Source organism: Poecile atricapillus, chromosome W (assembly GCF_030490865.1).
Source record: "Poecile atricapillus isolate bPoeAtr1 chromosome W, bPoeAtr1.hap1, whole genome shotgun sequence".
Classification (NCBI taxonomy): Eukaryota; Metazoa; Chordata; class Aves; order Passeriformes; family Paridae; genus Poecile; species Poecile atricapillus.
The window spans coordinates 29,366,072-29,382,465 of record NC_081288.1 but is presented as its reverse complement, the minus strand read 5'-3'; the positions used below and the strand labels follow the sequence as shown (position 1 = coordinate 29,382,465).

The 16,394-nt window shown below is 43.0% G+C and overlaps 1 protein-coding gene and 1 long non-coding RNA gene across 3 annotated transcripts; both read right to left on the bottom strand.

The window, feature by feature from the left end:
• Positions 1-6,531, bottom strand: LOC131591407 (heme-binding protein 1-like). Its single transcript, XM_058862070.1, has 5 exons — positions 6,452-6,531; positions 5,619-5,955; positions 5,347-5,485; positions 3,684-3,864; positions 1-2,407 (listed from the first exon to the last, which is right to left on the bottom strand). Exons 1-5 carry the CDS (start codon positions 6,514-6,516, stop codon positions 2,236-2,238), a joined length of 894 nt encoding a protein of 297 aa, XP_058718053.1. The 5' UTR covers positions 6,517-6,531; the 3' UTR covers positions 1-2,235.
• Positions 6,532-6,917: 386 nt separating this feature from the next.
• On the bottom strand, positions 6,918-16,394 carry LOC131591409 (uncharacterized). 2 transcript variants are annotated; one of them, XR_009280354.1, is made up of 4 exons: positions 16,083-16,394; positions 11,383-11,520; positions 10,868-10,997; positions 6,918-9,505 (listed from the first exon to the last, which is right to left on the bottom strand). It is a non-coding gene; the product is annotated as an uncharacterized LOC131591409 (long non-coding RNA). The 2 variants fall into 2 exon arrangements; XR_009280355.1 differs by lacking the exons at positions 6,918-9,505; positions 10,868-10,997 and adding an exon at positions 13,602-13,849 and having other exon boundaries at positions 11,496-11,520.

Sequence of the window (16,394 nt, the reverse complement as noted above, 5' to 3'; positions counted from 1 at the left end):
ACAATATTAATTTTTATTTATTTCAAAACTGTAGAAAATGCAGACAAAACACAGGCATCTTTGTGTGTACAGAAAAGGCAATTCAATTTGCATAAGGCTTTGACATTATTTAACAATGTTTATGAAATCCTATCCTGCCTGCCTGATGCAAAAGGCCAGTAGCAGGGCTGCACAGGCAGAGCCGACAGATGTTTACTCTCACCGTTGAGTCTGAAGCTCCCACACTCTGTTCAGAGGGTATGCATTATATAAAAGAACCCCACCATGCTGCTGAGCTGTGCAGCTTTGTTTATACCAGGTTTATTACTGGCATCCCTAACATCTGAGATTTCACAAGATAAATTTTGGGAAATTGCAAGGTTTTGATCTTTGAAGAACATTCACCACAGGTCACCAGACTGTATCCACACAAGCCCCAAAACAAACCTGGGAAGGCATAGAAAGGACAATATTGTGCTGCTCCATTCCTCACCCACCCAGTTTAAAATAATCTGGGACATGAATGGTCCCTTTGGATTCAGGTGCAAGCTTAAAAGGGCATTTGCTGCTTCAAAAATTCCTTCAAAAGCCTATTTCTTTGTTTGTCTTGATTTCTCTTCTTATTCTTTATTCTTATCTCTTTATTCTGATCTCTTTATTCTGCACTGCAATCACTAACCACAGCCAATAGCTTTTCCCCATCACTGTTGTTTGGTTTTTTCTTAATTAAATTATATCTTTTTACCCATCCTGAACTAGCTGCTCTTGCACACAGGTGACTGAAACTCTCATGAAGTTCACAGCAAAGCTCTTATATGGCTCAGCAAGAGAGAAAAGGAAAGCACATCAAAACCTCAGGTTTTCTCCTTTAAATCTCCTGCTGAGATTTTTTTCTCAGAAAGCAGGCGTACGTGCAACAGCTTGACCAGCCAGAAGCCACAATGCCATCTGACAAATGCCTCTTTCAGCTCCAGGGGAAAATGGCTTTTGGAAAGCACCTGGGCACTTCATCAGCAGAGGACCACATGTCTTCTGGTGCAGGTAGGGAATTACACACACCCAGTAGCAGTGTGAGTGTTCCCACTGTGGGCATCCTGCTGCCTCCCTGGCAGAGCCAACACAGTTAAAATGCTGGTTTGATGCCTGACATTTCAACGTTGCCACTCTTCCTGAAACATGACCCACACTTGCTATTGTATTTGAAATTTCCAAAAGGCTACTCATTATTTGACTCATTATGAAAAGTCCCTGTTTTCCAGAACGGCCATGTTTTCCTTTTCCTCCTCTAAAGAAAACAGCTGGTCTGAGGAGCCCTTTGAAAACTGACATCTTTTAAGAAAAGTTTTTTAGATTGGCACCCATGGTAGCTTCACCGTATGTTCACCATTCTTCAAATGCACCCTCAGATCACAAGAAATAAGCATCTGCTTTCTTCCCAGCCTTGCATTTTCTCTAGTTCAATTAGATAACCACACACATTTCTGCTTTGGCCCTTGCATAGGCTAGTTTTAAAGAAATGTTGCACAAAAGTAATAGGAAGGTGAGGAAATAATCTTGAGGTCTCCAGGTCAAATTGTCCAGCTGCTAGCTGAGATGAAGACACATCACATGCCAAAACATCTCTCCTCAAACAGAAGAAAGCTGCAAACAGAACCTGGATCTTTCTCTGAATGGTATTTCTCAGACAGATGACAGAAGTGTTGATCTTCTGCACACTCTGAATTAATGTAAAGGACGTTTATTTTCACTTGGCTGTGTTGGCAGCAATGCCCGTGTCCCTTTAGATTGTTTGTGGAATGGCAAAGATAAAAGCAGCATTTTACAGCTGCAGCAAACTAAAGGAGATAAAAAAGTCTCTGTAGGCACTTTTGTCATGTTCCCCTACCCGTCTCAGGTGAGACTAATAGTCTGCCTACACTTGGACGTGACTCTTGTCAGGCACCAGTCAATTAAGTACTTTTGGCTTTCTCAGCACTGAACTCTGGAAGCACAAAGGAGATAAAAACAAGCCAAGGAGAGATCAAGAGAGTCTGTGTGGCTGAGGACCTGGTCTGGAATAAAGGAGCAGGACCATCAGGAGGGTCAGCAAGTGTTCTTCTAAAATTACTTTTATGGTCCATAAAAGAGTAAGGCATAGGCATGGAGAAAAGCAGTGATAGTTTTTTGCCTCTGCTGAATTATTAGTTTATTTTAAAGAGGACAGGGACAGTGTGGGGAGGTTATCAGTGCAAGGCAGCACCACAGGGAGCCAGATGTTCATTCCTTCACAAACCAGACCTCATTGCGGCGTCCGTAAGGCTTCATGGGGGGGTCATAGCCATTGCACAAGTAGAAATCCTTGCGGTATGTAGCATCACTCCCCAGAGCAGCCTGCAGCTTGGCAGCATAGCTGATGTAATCTGCCTCTTTGGCATAGCCACCAAACTGCCTGCAAAGGAACCAGAGAGGTGTTGAGCAGTCCTGGCAAGGCACAGAAGGAAGAGAAAGAGAACAATATATGGCCACAGTATATTTAGGCAGGCATTTTGATTCAGGCCCTGCCAACAGGCACTCATGCATGCACTGTTCATTGTGAAGCAGCACACTTCATCTGGGACAGATGAAGTCTCGTGGGTGACACAGCCAAGGTGCAGTCATTCATGGGGAGGCCCCACAGGCATCTCCCCAAACAGCCCCATGTATGCCAGCCAGCAGAATGGCCTTGCCCTGTGAATCAGCACCATATCAGAGAAACAACTTTCTAAAACATAAGGTTATCTCCAAGTCAGCTCAGCCCGCAGTCTTCACCAATGCTGTCAACAACCACGTTCACTGTGGTTTGAACAACCATCTGCTGGAAAGATCATGAAGGAAAGCCAAACTCTAGCTAGCCCAAGAAGGGGAGGTAGGAACAGACAATTGGTAATTATAGAACACAATGCTATTTAAAAGGGGTGGACTGAAATGGGTCTGGTTTCTGTAGACCTCACACTAACAGGAACCATTTGCACATCAGCCTGCACCTCACCACCCTCCCTCAGGGCCCACGTTTGAGACAAAACAGGCTGATATTGCAGAAGTGGCCCACACCCAGAGCAAAGGCCAAGCAGCAACTGAAGGCAAGAAAGAAGTCAGTTAGAGTCAGCCAAAATAGTTGAAGAAAATAGGCAGGGGAACCTCCAAAGGGTAAAAACAAGGTGAAGAGCTTATTGCTATTGTGATGCTAGTTTGAGTCCAGGCTGTCAGTCAACAGCCCAAAACATTCAAAGACACAACAGCCAGACATTCAAAGGTGACTTGAAGCAATGCAGATGCTGCTTGTTTCCATGGCAGGCTCTGGTATGAGTCCATCTGAATGAGGCTTCAGTGGACAGTCTGATGTGAACTACACCAAAGAACATTCTTAATGACTATGAACAATCTGGAACCCAAAAAGTGGGAGAAACAATAGATTCATACAATAGAAATGGCACAGTATCTTTCAGGGCTAGCCTCCATGCTTGTTTACCCCATGGAAAAAAAATCCATATTCCAAATCAGTGCAGAATGACCAGGGGTAAGAAGTGACATAAAACACCTGTCTTCAGTCTAGAAACAATCCTCCATCTCCTTCTGCCACATGCACCCCTTGTACAGCAAGTCACCTGGTAAAACAAATACTGCTCCTCAGAGTGCCCTAAAGACCTCATCACATGAGACTGGAGATCCCGGGATGCATTCCTTACGTGGAATAAATGGTCATGCCCTGTCTTTCTTCAATCTTAATGCTTTCATCAGTAGGACAAGGAGGGTTGTCTTGAAACTGGCTTGGGATCCGCAGAGAGACTTTCACCTTCTGCTGAAAGGAGCCATCTTCAGCAGGAAAAGCAGTGATGGAGACAGGAGCAGTCATGCCCATTCCAACCCCTGAAGCAGACACACAGACGTAATTAAAGAAGTGTAGGCTCTCAGGAACCCACACAATTAATAGGGAATTCACAAAAGCTAATTTTAGTTTTGGAAAACTCCTCATATGACCAAACTCCTTGTCAGGAGTGGGCTCCTCTGGGGAAGCAGAACAGCCATCATTAGGCTTCTGCTTGGGCCAAGCTCTCTCTCCACACCAGAAGCCTGGGAAATAACTGTCCAAACTGACCTCTGGAATGTTTTTTATTAATGGTGCTGCTTTTGTGGTTCTATGAGACATTCTGTTCTTCTGACAGATCAGCTGTAAGACAGCAGGGTCTGTAGCTCCAGGGCAGGCCAGCAGCACATATAAATCTACATCAGCATTTAAATTAATACTATCTGCACTTAGTCGTGAGCCCACAGCCAATACTGGGTGACAGGAACTTTCTCTTAAAACCTTCCAAATGCTTCCAGACATCCTACAAGTTCCAGTGCCCCAAATCTCAGTGCTGTTACGGCTTTCAGCAGGACTGTCCATGCTGTCCACACTCCACGAACAGCATGTTTTTTTCCTACTCATTACCACCAAGAAGTACATGGCACTGAAGACCAGTTTTCTTCACTCTTCTTGCAGCATTAGGGAACCTCTAAACCTCATGATCAAGCAGCCATAAAAACAGCTGAAATCGAACCATCTGTCTCATTTATTTTCCTTTTATGTCATACCTGTGTTTGTGTCACATGTTACAGAAGGCACTCTTTCTCCTACAGCAGCAGTGATCATCACCTTTCCAAAAATGTTGCTGTAAACACCATTTCCCACTGCATCCACCTCCTACTCCTAAAGAGACTACACTAGTCCCTCTGCTTGATGCTGGAGAAAGGTGTTCAAGAACATGTATATGCCTCAGAATTACTCTGTAGTCTTCTCCTGCTATGAATGGTTAAAGTGTGCACACTTTTGTAAAATGAGAATTAGAAGCAATCACCTGGAAGCACTGCCATAAAACATTACAATATACCATTAAAAAATGAAGCTCATTGTTCATTACTCTTTCATGAATAAAAATAGCCAGATAAAATATCAAGGTCATAACTGTTATTTCACTGCCCACAAGGGCACATCATAGAACTGAAGTATCCCAGATATCCTGGATTTCATCAGTTACTGCTCACCCAGGGAGCTGTGATAGATACATGTCTGCCTGTCCTCATGTTATCCCAGCTGCAAGGTACCTCATTCCTGTTTAAGCAAATCATTTTTGAGATTTTACCCTGAAACAAAGATGGGTTATAAGCGGACTCACAGTATGAGTTGGCTGGGCACGGCTTAACCTGGTGCAAGTTCACTTTTCCCAGTGAGGGGCCATCCCCATCAAAGACTCCCAGTGCCAGGAGCCACAAGCCAGGCGGGCCTGCAGTGCCATTGCCTCCATCCATCCTGCTTTCACCAAGCCACAAACATCCGCCAAGCCCCGCGGGGCAGGCAGCATCTCTCACCCTTGTCGTTGCTTCCTCCGACGTACTTGAGGAGCTTGACTGCCCCTTCCTTCGAGGCTTCGTCGAACGCTTTTCCCACCAGCTCCACCGCCGCGAACCTGCCGCCCTCGCACGCCCTCTCCTCGTAGCTGACCTGATCCTGGGGAAGGAGATGGGAATGGAGGCGCTGCCAGGGGGAGCGCGCTGCCCGGGGCTGATAGCCGCTTTCCCCGGCAGCGCCTTAGGGCAGAACCGCCCGGGGAGCGGCGCCGGCTTCCCGCCCCGGCACAGACCTTCTCTCCCTTGCTCAGCAGGCGGTAGGGCCATGCCTCCACCGTGCTCAGCAGCGAGTTCTTCACCATGCCCAGCATGATGCCGCTGCTCGGTCCCCCTCGGCTCGGCTCGGCTCGGCCCCGCTCGGCTCGGCTCGGCCCCGCTCGGAGGAGGTGGGAGGGCCGCAGCCGCCCCGCCCGCAGCGCGGCCATCGCCCGCAGGGCGCGCCTGGGGCCGCCCGCGCCGCGGGGCCGGCGCTGTGCGAGGGCAGCGGGAGCGGCGGCCCCGGAGCTAAAGTGTGGAGGGCGCCGGGAAGTGTGAGGAGTCGTGAAGTGCGGCAACAGATGGGATTCATCTCTGGGAGACAGGAAATATGAGAAGGAATATGAAAGAAATGAAATACAGGAAAAGGGAAGTACAGGCAAAGTGTGTCATGCATAGCGCAGAAGGGCACCGTGCTCCTGGAATTGCAAAATCATAACCTCTTGTTTTTTCGGTCGTCTGTGGTTTGGGGCTTTTTTTTTTTTTTTTTTTTTTCTTAAGAGAATTAAACAGAACTAAAAAGGGACATAGTTGTTTTTTTAAGGAAGTGGTCTGTGTCACTGGATATTGTAAACTTTAGGTGAGGGGTAGATTTTAGACGTTCCTGATGACACTTGAACTCCTTCCACTGACCACCCAACTGGTCACCTCTGTTTAAAAGTTCTTTCCAGATCCTTTCCCAGAAATACATGTAAATGAGCGTAACAGAGAGCTTAGCTGGTTGCATTTATATGCATAGCAGACTTAGACAAATGTTTTTGTTGTATAAGCCATGTCAAAGAACAAGTGCCAGTTAGAGAAAGTTCCTTACCCAGGATCTTTTAAGAGGTTAGCAGAAGCAGAAATCAAATACCAGTCCCCGGGAATCAGTCCCATGAGTCAGACCAGTTTCCCCAGACAGATGGGATAGAGGCATCTCAAGTTGCTCAGCTGGACTGCTGCCTCCTCAAATAGAAGATGAACAGTGCAGAAGTAGGCTGGCACATAACCTTCCTACATGCTTAAAGAGCAAAAAATAAAATTATAAAAGAAATAGGACACTAAAACTTTTCCATCTAGAGAGAGGGTCATGCAAAGGCAGGTTAAAGAAGCTGGCTGTTATCATCTGATCAAACAGTCTGTGTTCAGGTCAGGGAGCTGGGCTGGAGCCTGGCATGGGCTTTCACAGAGTGAATGACAAGGGCTGCTATCACTGCTGACAAGGTCACAGACTAGTAATTTATTAACCATTTATATTACCTGGTTTATTCACCATTATGCATGAAATTGCAGAATTGTAATATACACTGAATGCTGCAGCTTATTTATTCTCTTATACAGCAAACGGTGGCCTTCTCCATTGTGCTGAGGAGGTTTTGCCAAGACTATAAACTTGCACGTATCAGTGTCGGAATACATGGGCTGGGTTAAACTGGGAATACATCTTGCCCTGTCCTCTGTCTCTGGCAGAAGCTGCTGGTGGACATCTAGGTATAAAGTTAAAGGATGCAATGGCATGGTCTGGCCACCCACCACCAGCCATCTGTAACTTGAGGGACTTAGGGAAGTCTCATCTTTCTATTTCAAGTAGTCTTGAATTTATACAACTTCAGGTTGCCTGATAAAATGCTGGTGTCTAAAATATGAACATGAAAGCTAACATTTATGTTGTACGCTTCCTTCAGATAGGCCAAAAAAAACCAGCAATCCCTACAGCTCCAAGCAAAGCACCCCTTGGAGGGATCAGCAGTCTGTGCAAGGATGCAGCTGTTGCTACAGCACAGCCTAGAAACTCTGAATGCAGAATAACAAGAAGTTAAGGGCCTTTCTCTCTTGTTATTCCTTGTAATTTATGTAAATATATTCTGGGATCAAAATGCTCTACATTTCCTGAGAAATTATGATGACAACTTCAACAAAGGCACAACTGTATCCTTTTATCAGCCTTTTCAGTCTTGATTTTTCCCTTCTCTGCCTAAGCAGTGTTTCAAATTCCCAAGCAAAAGCCAAAGAGAACCAAATTTGAGTTTTGTTATTTTCTGAAAACCTGAACTCAGAGAATTTACATCAGGGAAATATTTATCAGATTGTCTCATACACTGCCCATACCTCCCCCACTCAACTAACTCCCAGGTTGCAGCTCAAATTCATACTGTGTTAATTCTTCTGGTCCATTCTGAAAGGTTTCATATGAAACTAGTTTTTTCCCCCTTTCCTTTTCGAGGTTATTGTACTGTCACTGAATTTCTTTCCATAAACTCAGGCTTTGGGAATCCTTAAACAGCTAGTCTGCATCCTCACTGTGACTGGAGAGTGTTTGCAAAACAGCTGTCATGTCAGACACCTCCACAATCATTTAGACACAATCCATTCTTTATTTGTGTTCTCATAAATTGCTTCATCCAGACCTTAAAGACAACCTGTTTCTTCTCCTTTCTGGCTCTCCTTCTTGTGTTTCAACACATTTCATTGACACAGTTGACTGCAATGCTGAATGGAAATCTATGTATTGGATCAATCTTTAGAGACCTGAAGGGCAAGTGCACGCTATCCTCCATTCCGTGTATAATTTGATTAATGCATTCTTTTTTATAACCAGCTTTATTGTCAGGAAGACATAGGCAAAGGCAAGCTGAAGGCAAAGTATTCTGGGTAATCCCTGAGGGACCAAAGTCTTTGGAGAGCCTGGTTGTTAATTTTCTACAGATATTAATTGTACTAAAGGAGGTTGGAAAATGTCTGGAGGTCAGTGCTGGCATTTGGAGAAAATACTCTGTGAACTAGATACCAATTGAAATATTATCTGTGATTTTGGGGACTGAAGAGTCTCTTAAGCTATTTTGGAAAATCCTTCCAGACACCTGTCTTTGCCATTAGATATCTAAATAGTTTTTGGGGGGGAAAAAAACCAAACAAAAATCTCCTGGTTTTCATGGGTCTTGGCAAAAATCAGTTCAGTGTGTTTCAGAGTGCTGGAAATTCTGAATATATCTACTGAATAACACCATTCTGAGTGCACAGATACAGGTAGCTAGAAAAACACTCTTTGCAGAAGATGAATGTTTAAATTTGGTCCCTAGCAACTGATAGGTCTTCAGTGTTGAAGCATGATGTACAGACCAATGTTATCCAGCCCTACCCACCCTCTGAACATATGAACATGGGCAATAGGTTAAGGCTGTATTTTGAAACATAACTTCCTCTCCCTCTCCCTGCCCAGCTGGAAGTGCCAAGCACTAATCCATCTTTCTGCATTCATCAGTTGTTCAGCACTTTAGAAGTTCAAATTCCCCAGCTGTTTCAGATGGAGTGCTTTAAAAATAGTGCAGAGAGAGAGAAATTCACCTGATCTTTATAAAATGACCTTCCTCTGGTAAGCAGAAAGAATGCCTGTATAGACTAAAGGTATTCACGCTCAAGTAGATTGAGCTTGTCAACTCTTTTTTGCTTGAGACACAAAACAGCCATCATTAAAAAACAGGGTCAGTTTCACCTACTGACCTAGGTTTGAAAGGCAGCAACAAAATACAGAAGTTCTGGTCTCCTTAGCAAAGCTGACTTGTGTGTGTGCTTTACTTTTTTTCTCTCTAGCAGTGTCCCATTGAGAAAGACTTAAGCAGATGAAAAAAAAGTAATGATTTCCCCTTTTTTTCTGGTAGAGAATTAAGTGCTCTGAGGTCTCCTGCGAGCATATAACCTTCTCCTGTGTGTCGGGAGTCTCCGCAGCTGAGTATTTCCACGCCTCTGGCTCTGCAGAGCATTCAGTCGAAGGGGAAGGACAGTTTTGCTGATGACATTGAGACGTTCATTCAATTCTTCCAGCCTTTTCCTTATCGACTGGACTTCCCTCACAAGGTTGTCCACAGCTGCAGAGACAGGGCGGAGACTACAAAGACAGTAATGTAGAAGAATAACTCAGTTTAGGGAGTGTTTGTGAGCATGCAAAGTAATTTACCATGACCTTTGTTTCTTGCTGGGCAAGATGATGAAAGAGTTGCAAGTAACCATTAAAAGATGCTTCAAAGCTGCCCTGTTCTTTGGTGATGGGAGTTCATCTGAGGGGCCCCATCTGAACCCTGGAAAGCACAAGCTTCAGGACCAGCATGAGCAACATGGTCTTTCCACCACCTTATTTTAGTTAGAAACAATTAACTAGGAGTACGCATGGAGGCTAGGCCAGTGATTCCCATGGAGTACTCTTAGTCCTCAACATTTCTAATGAACCAGTCTGTGTCCTTGGCAGCAAACTTGTAATTCAAAGCCCAGTACAGGATATATGGCTGGATAGTTTCATCACATCTTCCTGGACTAAAGTTAGAACTTTCCAAATACAAGACTTAATATCACCCCTCATAAATTGAGGCACCAATGAATTTCAGCACTCTCAGTGTGAATGTTGTGATTAATCCCGTGCTAGTAACAACAGCCACCATGCAGCCAGGGAGAAATAATTTGATGCCAAAGGCCAATGTATAATATATGAAGTATCCTCCTGAAACCCTGATTTGTACAGATACTGTGTGACCACCTGCCCAATGCTTTTTTATTCTTCTAGCCTTTTCTCTTCAACAGGTTCAATGTGTAACATTTGCAAACATTTTTTTTTTTTTTCTTGTTCCTAAAGAGAACAATTAGTTATGGAAGACAGCCACTTTACTTGCTTTATGAATAATTCTGATTTAAGCAATATGAGGTTTCTAGTAATTCCCAGTACTCCCTTTTCCTCTCTTTCTTTCCCTGCCTTTCCTACTTTTTTCTGGAAATATGAGATTGAAGTAAATTTTGTGAGTTTGTTCAACAGTTAATATCTCCTGTAATGCAAAAGGGGAATATGATGACATGAACTGGTGAATGAAGCTTTTTCAGATCTAGGTGTTAGAGCCTGAAACAAAAAAACCATCACAGACCAAACCAGATTCTTTTCCCTGACCTGTGGCCAAACCCATGTGTGGATCTGTAGAACAATTCATTTTTTCCAGCCTGTTCTCACAAGTTTGAGCTGCCAAGGGAAATTTCTTTAGGAAGAGTCTTGTAATACAATGATGGCAGTTGAGAGTGTTTCACAATAAAGAGTTATCAGAGTATTCAGTTCACTGATCAGAGCTGGTAGCACAACAGGTACTCAGACAGTGTGTTTTATTCCCCCTCAGCTGAGAAATATGAAAATTCATCTTTAAGGGGATGAATCCTGCTCAAGGAAGGACACTCAGGAGAGGACTGAATCTCACCTCCAGATGAGAGAAATTACCTGGAGAACTCAGGCAGGAGAGCATGTGGGTTGTTCAGCAGGGTATGCTTCATTTGCCAGAAGATGTCGTTTCCCCATTTCTCAAGGGTTTGAGTAATGCTATAAACACCTTCTATGTTGACCTTGTCAGCTAGGTTAGCAGGATGTCCATGGAAGAGAGGAAAACAAATGTGTCAGCACAAGAAAATACAAGCCAGTACTCCAAGTTTGGTTCAATTCACCATCACAACTCTGTTGCAATGAAATGCCAGATATTAAATACATGGAGGATCTAAATTAAAAAGCAGTTAATTCTCTCTCACAGTGTAATTCTCTGCCTCTAGGTGACCAGGTTTTCTGCTGTCACTGGATACCCCAGCTCATTATTTCTAAAACCATATTTTTCTCCAGAAGTCTCAACAGCTACCCAGGAATCAAGAAAGAGCAGTCATGGATGACCACTGTCAAGGACAAAATAAGTGAATCTGCATCTCTGAATTACTGAACCGTGCTGAACCACCACTGTGACCTCCTACCGCCTTCTCTGTAGTTCCACTTCTGATGCTGGTCCAGAAAGTCCTCTTGAGATTTACTGCAGGGCAAAAGGATGAAGAGGAGGAAAAGAGGAAGAGTCACCATGATGACTTTTGTAGGATCTTGACTTCCCCCTGTCCCTGTGGAGACAAAAAGTCTTGCTAGGTGCTTTATTTATTTTTTCTTCTCTTTCTCCACTTCCTATCTGTCACCACAACACCAAATTTCTCTTTGGCAATATTTTTATTTAAAATGTTGTTCAAGTTGCTCAGAATAGGTTTTACAGAAGCACAGGGACTTTTCTTTTTCACAAGTACAAACTTTACTTCCTTTTCAAGCAACAGAATGGTACTGAGATGCTTCATCAACCTGCAGCAGCTAGGGAAATAGCTTTGTTTCCTGTGTAGCTGTGTTTGGATAGTACCTCATAGCTACAATTTTTCTAGCAGTGTCAGGAGGAGGTACTTACAAAGTGTGAAAATCACTGCATCCCTACTTTGTATTTGGCAGAAACAAGGTAAACAACCATTAAACAATTTATCAAGTGTCTCACGGTGGCCAGAATAAAAAAAAAAAATGTTCTTCTTGATCTGATTCACTAACCAGTGGCAATACTAGACTGACAAAGCCTCAAAGGTAACCTCACTCCCCATGCACTATCTCCACCATGCCCTGGTGTCATGGGGTGAATTCCTGAGCAAAGCTGCAGAGTTGACAAGACATGTATATGAACTGATGTGAAGACTTACCTAACTTCTTGTTTTCTTACAAGTTTACCATCATTCCCAAGCCAAGGAAGACAACCCTAATCTACACGCCCTCCTGGGCAAGTACCTTCTCTAAACGTAAGAGGATAGATCAGTCTCTCCACAGCTTACTCATGCTGATTTGTTATTCTGTCCTAATAAATTAGTCCCTCAGTGTTGAATCTGGCATTTTAATTAAAAAAAAAAAAAGTGTCATGAACAGCTGTTCTGCTAGAAATTGGCTGAAAATATCCATTATGCACATATTGCACATAGCAAATAGAAAAAATGCATTGCCAGGTTCATGGGGTTTAGTGATGATTTCAGTCATCTGTAGTCACAGTGATGGAGGGGCTCATGTGAGAAGCAGGCACATCCAGAAAATCTGAATTATTCTCCTGTTCAGGTACTTGCATCAAAAGCCTAAGATCTCACTGCAAAATATGAGGACATTACATTTCTTTTTTAATATAATATAACCTTCATCTCCTGACCATCTGGGAAAAATTCAGTCACCTCAAAATCTACCAGAAGCTGTAGCAGATAAAGCAGTAAATAAATAATTCCTTTCACTTTGTGCCTTTCTTACTTTTGATCACTAGTGCATTTTAATTGCAACTGCATTTATTTTTCCACTATTTAAAGTATCAGTATGAATATAGCCATACTAATGGAAAATGTCATGATACTTTAAAAACATTATTTTCCATCTGTCAGGATGTAATTTGTATTTAGTATTCTTCATCTAATTGGAGTATTCATTTAAAGGAAAAATAAATTACCTTCTTCCTATCTCACACATGCATACACCTTTCCTTCCCACTAACTCAGAGCTGCCAAAATAAAGATCTTTAAGAAGGTCTGACAATATCACCAAGGCTCATAAGGAAAACTATGAAACTAGTTTGCATTGACACCATACCTCCCCCAGCTCTCAGTTTTTCCAGATAAATGTGCCAGCCTTTACAGCTTTTTTTTTTTTTTTCTTTCTTTCTCTTTCTTTGAATGACTATGCCCTGCACATGCCTTTTTAATCTTCCCTGATGGGAAAGGACTTACCAGACACCTATGTGTCTAATTGCAAATGATTTGAAAATGCTACCAACATCAAGGAGACAGTGTGGCTTCCAAGCTAATTGGAAAGACTTCCTGAAGAGATTGTCCATTCTTTATCTTTTCCACCTCCCACTTGTTTCAATACTCAGCTGGGATACTTTGATTTTTCTCTATTTGTTAAAAGTAGGGTGGTAATAAATTACACCTACATCTTATGCTGAAAATCCACCCTACTTGAGCTCCAACTTTTTAAAACATCAGGTGTCCAAATGAATCACAATACCCACATGTTGTATTTGCAGGGCCTCTCACAGACCAGTTTCTTTGTAGCTTTGCTCCCTGCATTCCCGCGGGTCTACTGTAATTTATTATCACAGTAAACATAAGGTTATAATCATCTTTGAAGCAGATTCTCATACCTCAGGCACACTGAAAATGAGCAATCTTCCCTCTCTTAGGAGGAATTGTAGACAGCAAGTGGATATTCACTAATGAAGTTCCTAGCTGAGAAAGTCTACGGGGTCATCTGTAACAGGAACCAGATCCCCAGGTGATTCAAATATGCCTTCTGCTCTTTTGCAGAGTTGCACTGGAAAGGACTATCAGGGTAGAACAGGGATGGACAAGCAGGGAGAACTCTCTCACATCCTTGGATGGAAACTCTTCCCTAAATTCAGAGAATAACAATATCAACATAATAGCTTTGTCATTGTTACTATTAATTGCAATAATATGGAGTGCTGTCAGAAAATTACATCACATTCTGCCCTTGGAGCAGGGTAGGCTCCGTGATTCACTGGACAATCCCTTCATCTGCAGGCAGTGAAGACCAACATATTTGTCTCATTATTAAACGGTCTTTTTTTTCATCTTTTAATCTTTTGATTCCTCACTTCAGCATGATAAAAGAGTTCAGCTAGCTTCATACCCTGAGCACAGCCCTTCTGGGATCAGCAGTTGTGCCATCCAAGCCAGAATCCCTGCCCCAAAGCAAAGAAGTACTGCCAGTATTTGAACTCCCATCACTGTCCCTCTCCTATTAACCCCTTTGGTTTCTTGTTGCTCCATTTCTGGTGCTCATCCCTCCTCACAGTGTAGTAGGTAATTGCAAGAAAGCCCTGAGGTTTCCTTGGTATCTGCCTCAGACTTTGACAATGGGGTTGAGCGTGATGACTGAAGTGCACCACTACTTGTGGCTTGTGCTGCCTGCCAGGGTATGGGGGATTTTCCCAGGTTACCTGCTTCTAGTACCAAACACAGCTTCATTTCAGAAAGCCCCTCTCCCCTGAAGCCTGAGAAGAACACACTCGTGCTATTGCAGACATGCGAGTTGTTGCTTTACGATGCAGAGCTTGCCTGCCCCTTGTACATCAACAGGGCTGGGAACCTTCCCCTGTACTTCTGGCTGCTCTAAACACATGCCCTCTCCTGAGTGCACCAGCATCCCAGGATGTTAGCTCAAGCCCATGCTTGCTTTGAGAAGAGGCTGCTGTTGATTAATCAATCCCTGCAGTGATACCTAAAATGAAGTTTTTTTCTGCATTTGAACCTTGAAATGCAAGTGGATTACATTCATGCTTTCCATTTGAGGTCTATTCTTCTCTCATAACTTTTTCAAGTTCCTTTTGAGCTACTTTCAGACTGAAGCAGAAGGTTGATTCTGGATTTTGTGTTGTTTGCAGGGAAATAAAATGCACTTGTAAGTGAATCAGGGAGTTTGATCTCAGGTAAATCATAAATACATAAAATGTAATTCTCACTTCAATGATAATGAGTATTTAAACATCAAAGTAGGTTTAAGATTCTCTATTTTTGTAAAGGATCTCAATAGAATATAAAGCTGTTTTTGCAGACTGTTGGAATTCCTCTCTATCTTTCTTTTCTTCTATCTCTTTTATTTCCATTGCAATATTTTAATATTTTATACTACTTATACACACACAACTAAAAGTTCTGTTTAATGTATTACATTCAAGAAGGTTTAAGTTTTATAAACCAAACAGTTTCTTATTAAAAAAAAAAAAAAAAGCATATTGTAGCTGCATACAATTTCTAATGCCAGTTCTGTAAGACTCCCAGCCTGGGATCTTGAAAGGTCTCTGAGCTTTTAGAGGAGAAAGCTGCCAAGCCTGTGAGTCCAGAACAATCAAGCTCTACTTGCAAAGCGGATGGCATTTGTTAGCTCTTCACGCAAAAAAAAAAAAAAAAGAAAAAAAAAAGAAAAAAAAGAGAGAAACATTAGCATATGCTTGTAGAATTATGTAATAGTGGAAAGATCATGAAAAAGGCCAAAACTAATTTTAAAAATTGGATCCTACAATATTAACCCAGCCACAGTGATACAGCCAGCCGGCAGCCATAGTGGGGATAAAGAAGAAAAAGAAAAAAAAGGCATCTGGATGCAAAGCACACATTTGCTGCAATATATCTGTAAAGTACCGTTGGTCTTGGGGAGGTAATATTCACCTTCTGCCTATTCTCCAGGTGTGCCTGCTTTTTCAGGATATGTCTTATCTTCAACTCTCTCTTATTTAGTGCTTGGTCCTTCCTGTTAGGAAGTTTCCTCTCTCTCCTTAGATAGGCACTCACAGATCTAGCACTCTCCATGTCTGCCTGTCTGACAGTCTGCCTGACTCTAAGGATTTGCCTTCTCTTTCTTCCTCCCTACTTCTCTCATTCTACACACCCCTGTTCCCTGTAGGAACTGTAGGTAACAATCCTCCAGCTTCCATATCCATGCCAGTCTGCACATATTCCTTCCTCTCCTGGTTCTTCCCACAGGTGCCTTTAGAGTCCCCCAACACAGCCACCTCTTTCTGAGGTGTACAGATCTGTTCCCTCCAGAGGAAGAAACAAAACATTCCTGGGAAAGAAGGCAGAGAATTGTATACAAGCATTACCTTTGCTCTTGAGGCCAGTTCTTCTGTGATGAAACTTCCAAATCTCTGCCTCCTTGATCCTTTCTTCCCCTTACCACCCCCTCTGCATTTCAGTTTGCAACAAGTGACGTGTCCCTCTTCATTTCCCTGCTTTCCACATTTCCACAGTCTTTCCGTGAAGCCTCCTCCAGCTGTACCTCTCTTACCCCTCCCTCCCACTCCCAGCCCTGCAAACTAGCCATGTCTCCCCACACATGGGAGCCTTATGGGAAGGAAAGCCTGGGCGATGGAGCCCTTCTCAAAAACACTATCTCCAAGGACACCCGTGTTATC

Excerpts from the sequence above, each read along its gene's own strand:
- LOC131591407 (XM_058862070.1), bottom strand. The coding sequence starts at position 6,516 with ATGGGACTGATTCCCGGGGACTGGTATTTGATTTCTGCTTCTGCTAAC. Across the intron at positions 5,956-6,451 it reads AACCTCTTAAAAGATCCTGG|AGATGAATCCCATCTGTTGC; the intron begins GTAAGGAACTTT and ends CCTGTCTCCCAG. Across the intron at positions 3,865-5,346 it reads CGGAGGAAGCAACGACAAGG|GGGTTGGAATGGGCATGACT; the intron begins GTGAGAGATGCT and ends TGTCTGCTTCAG.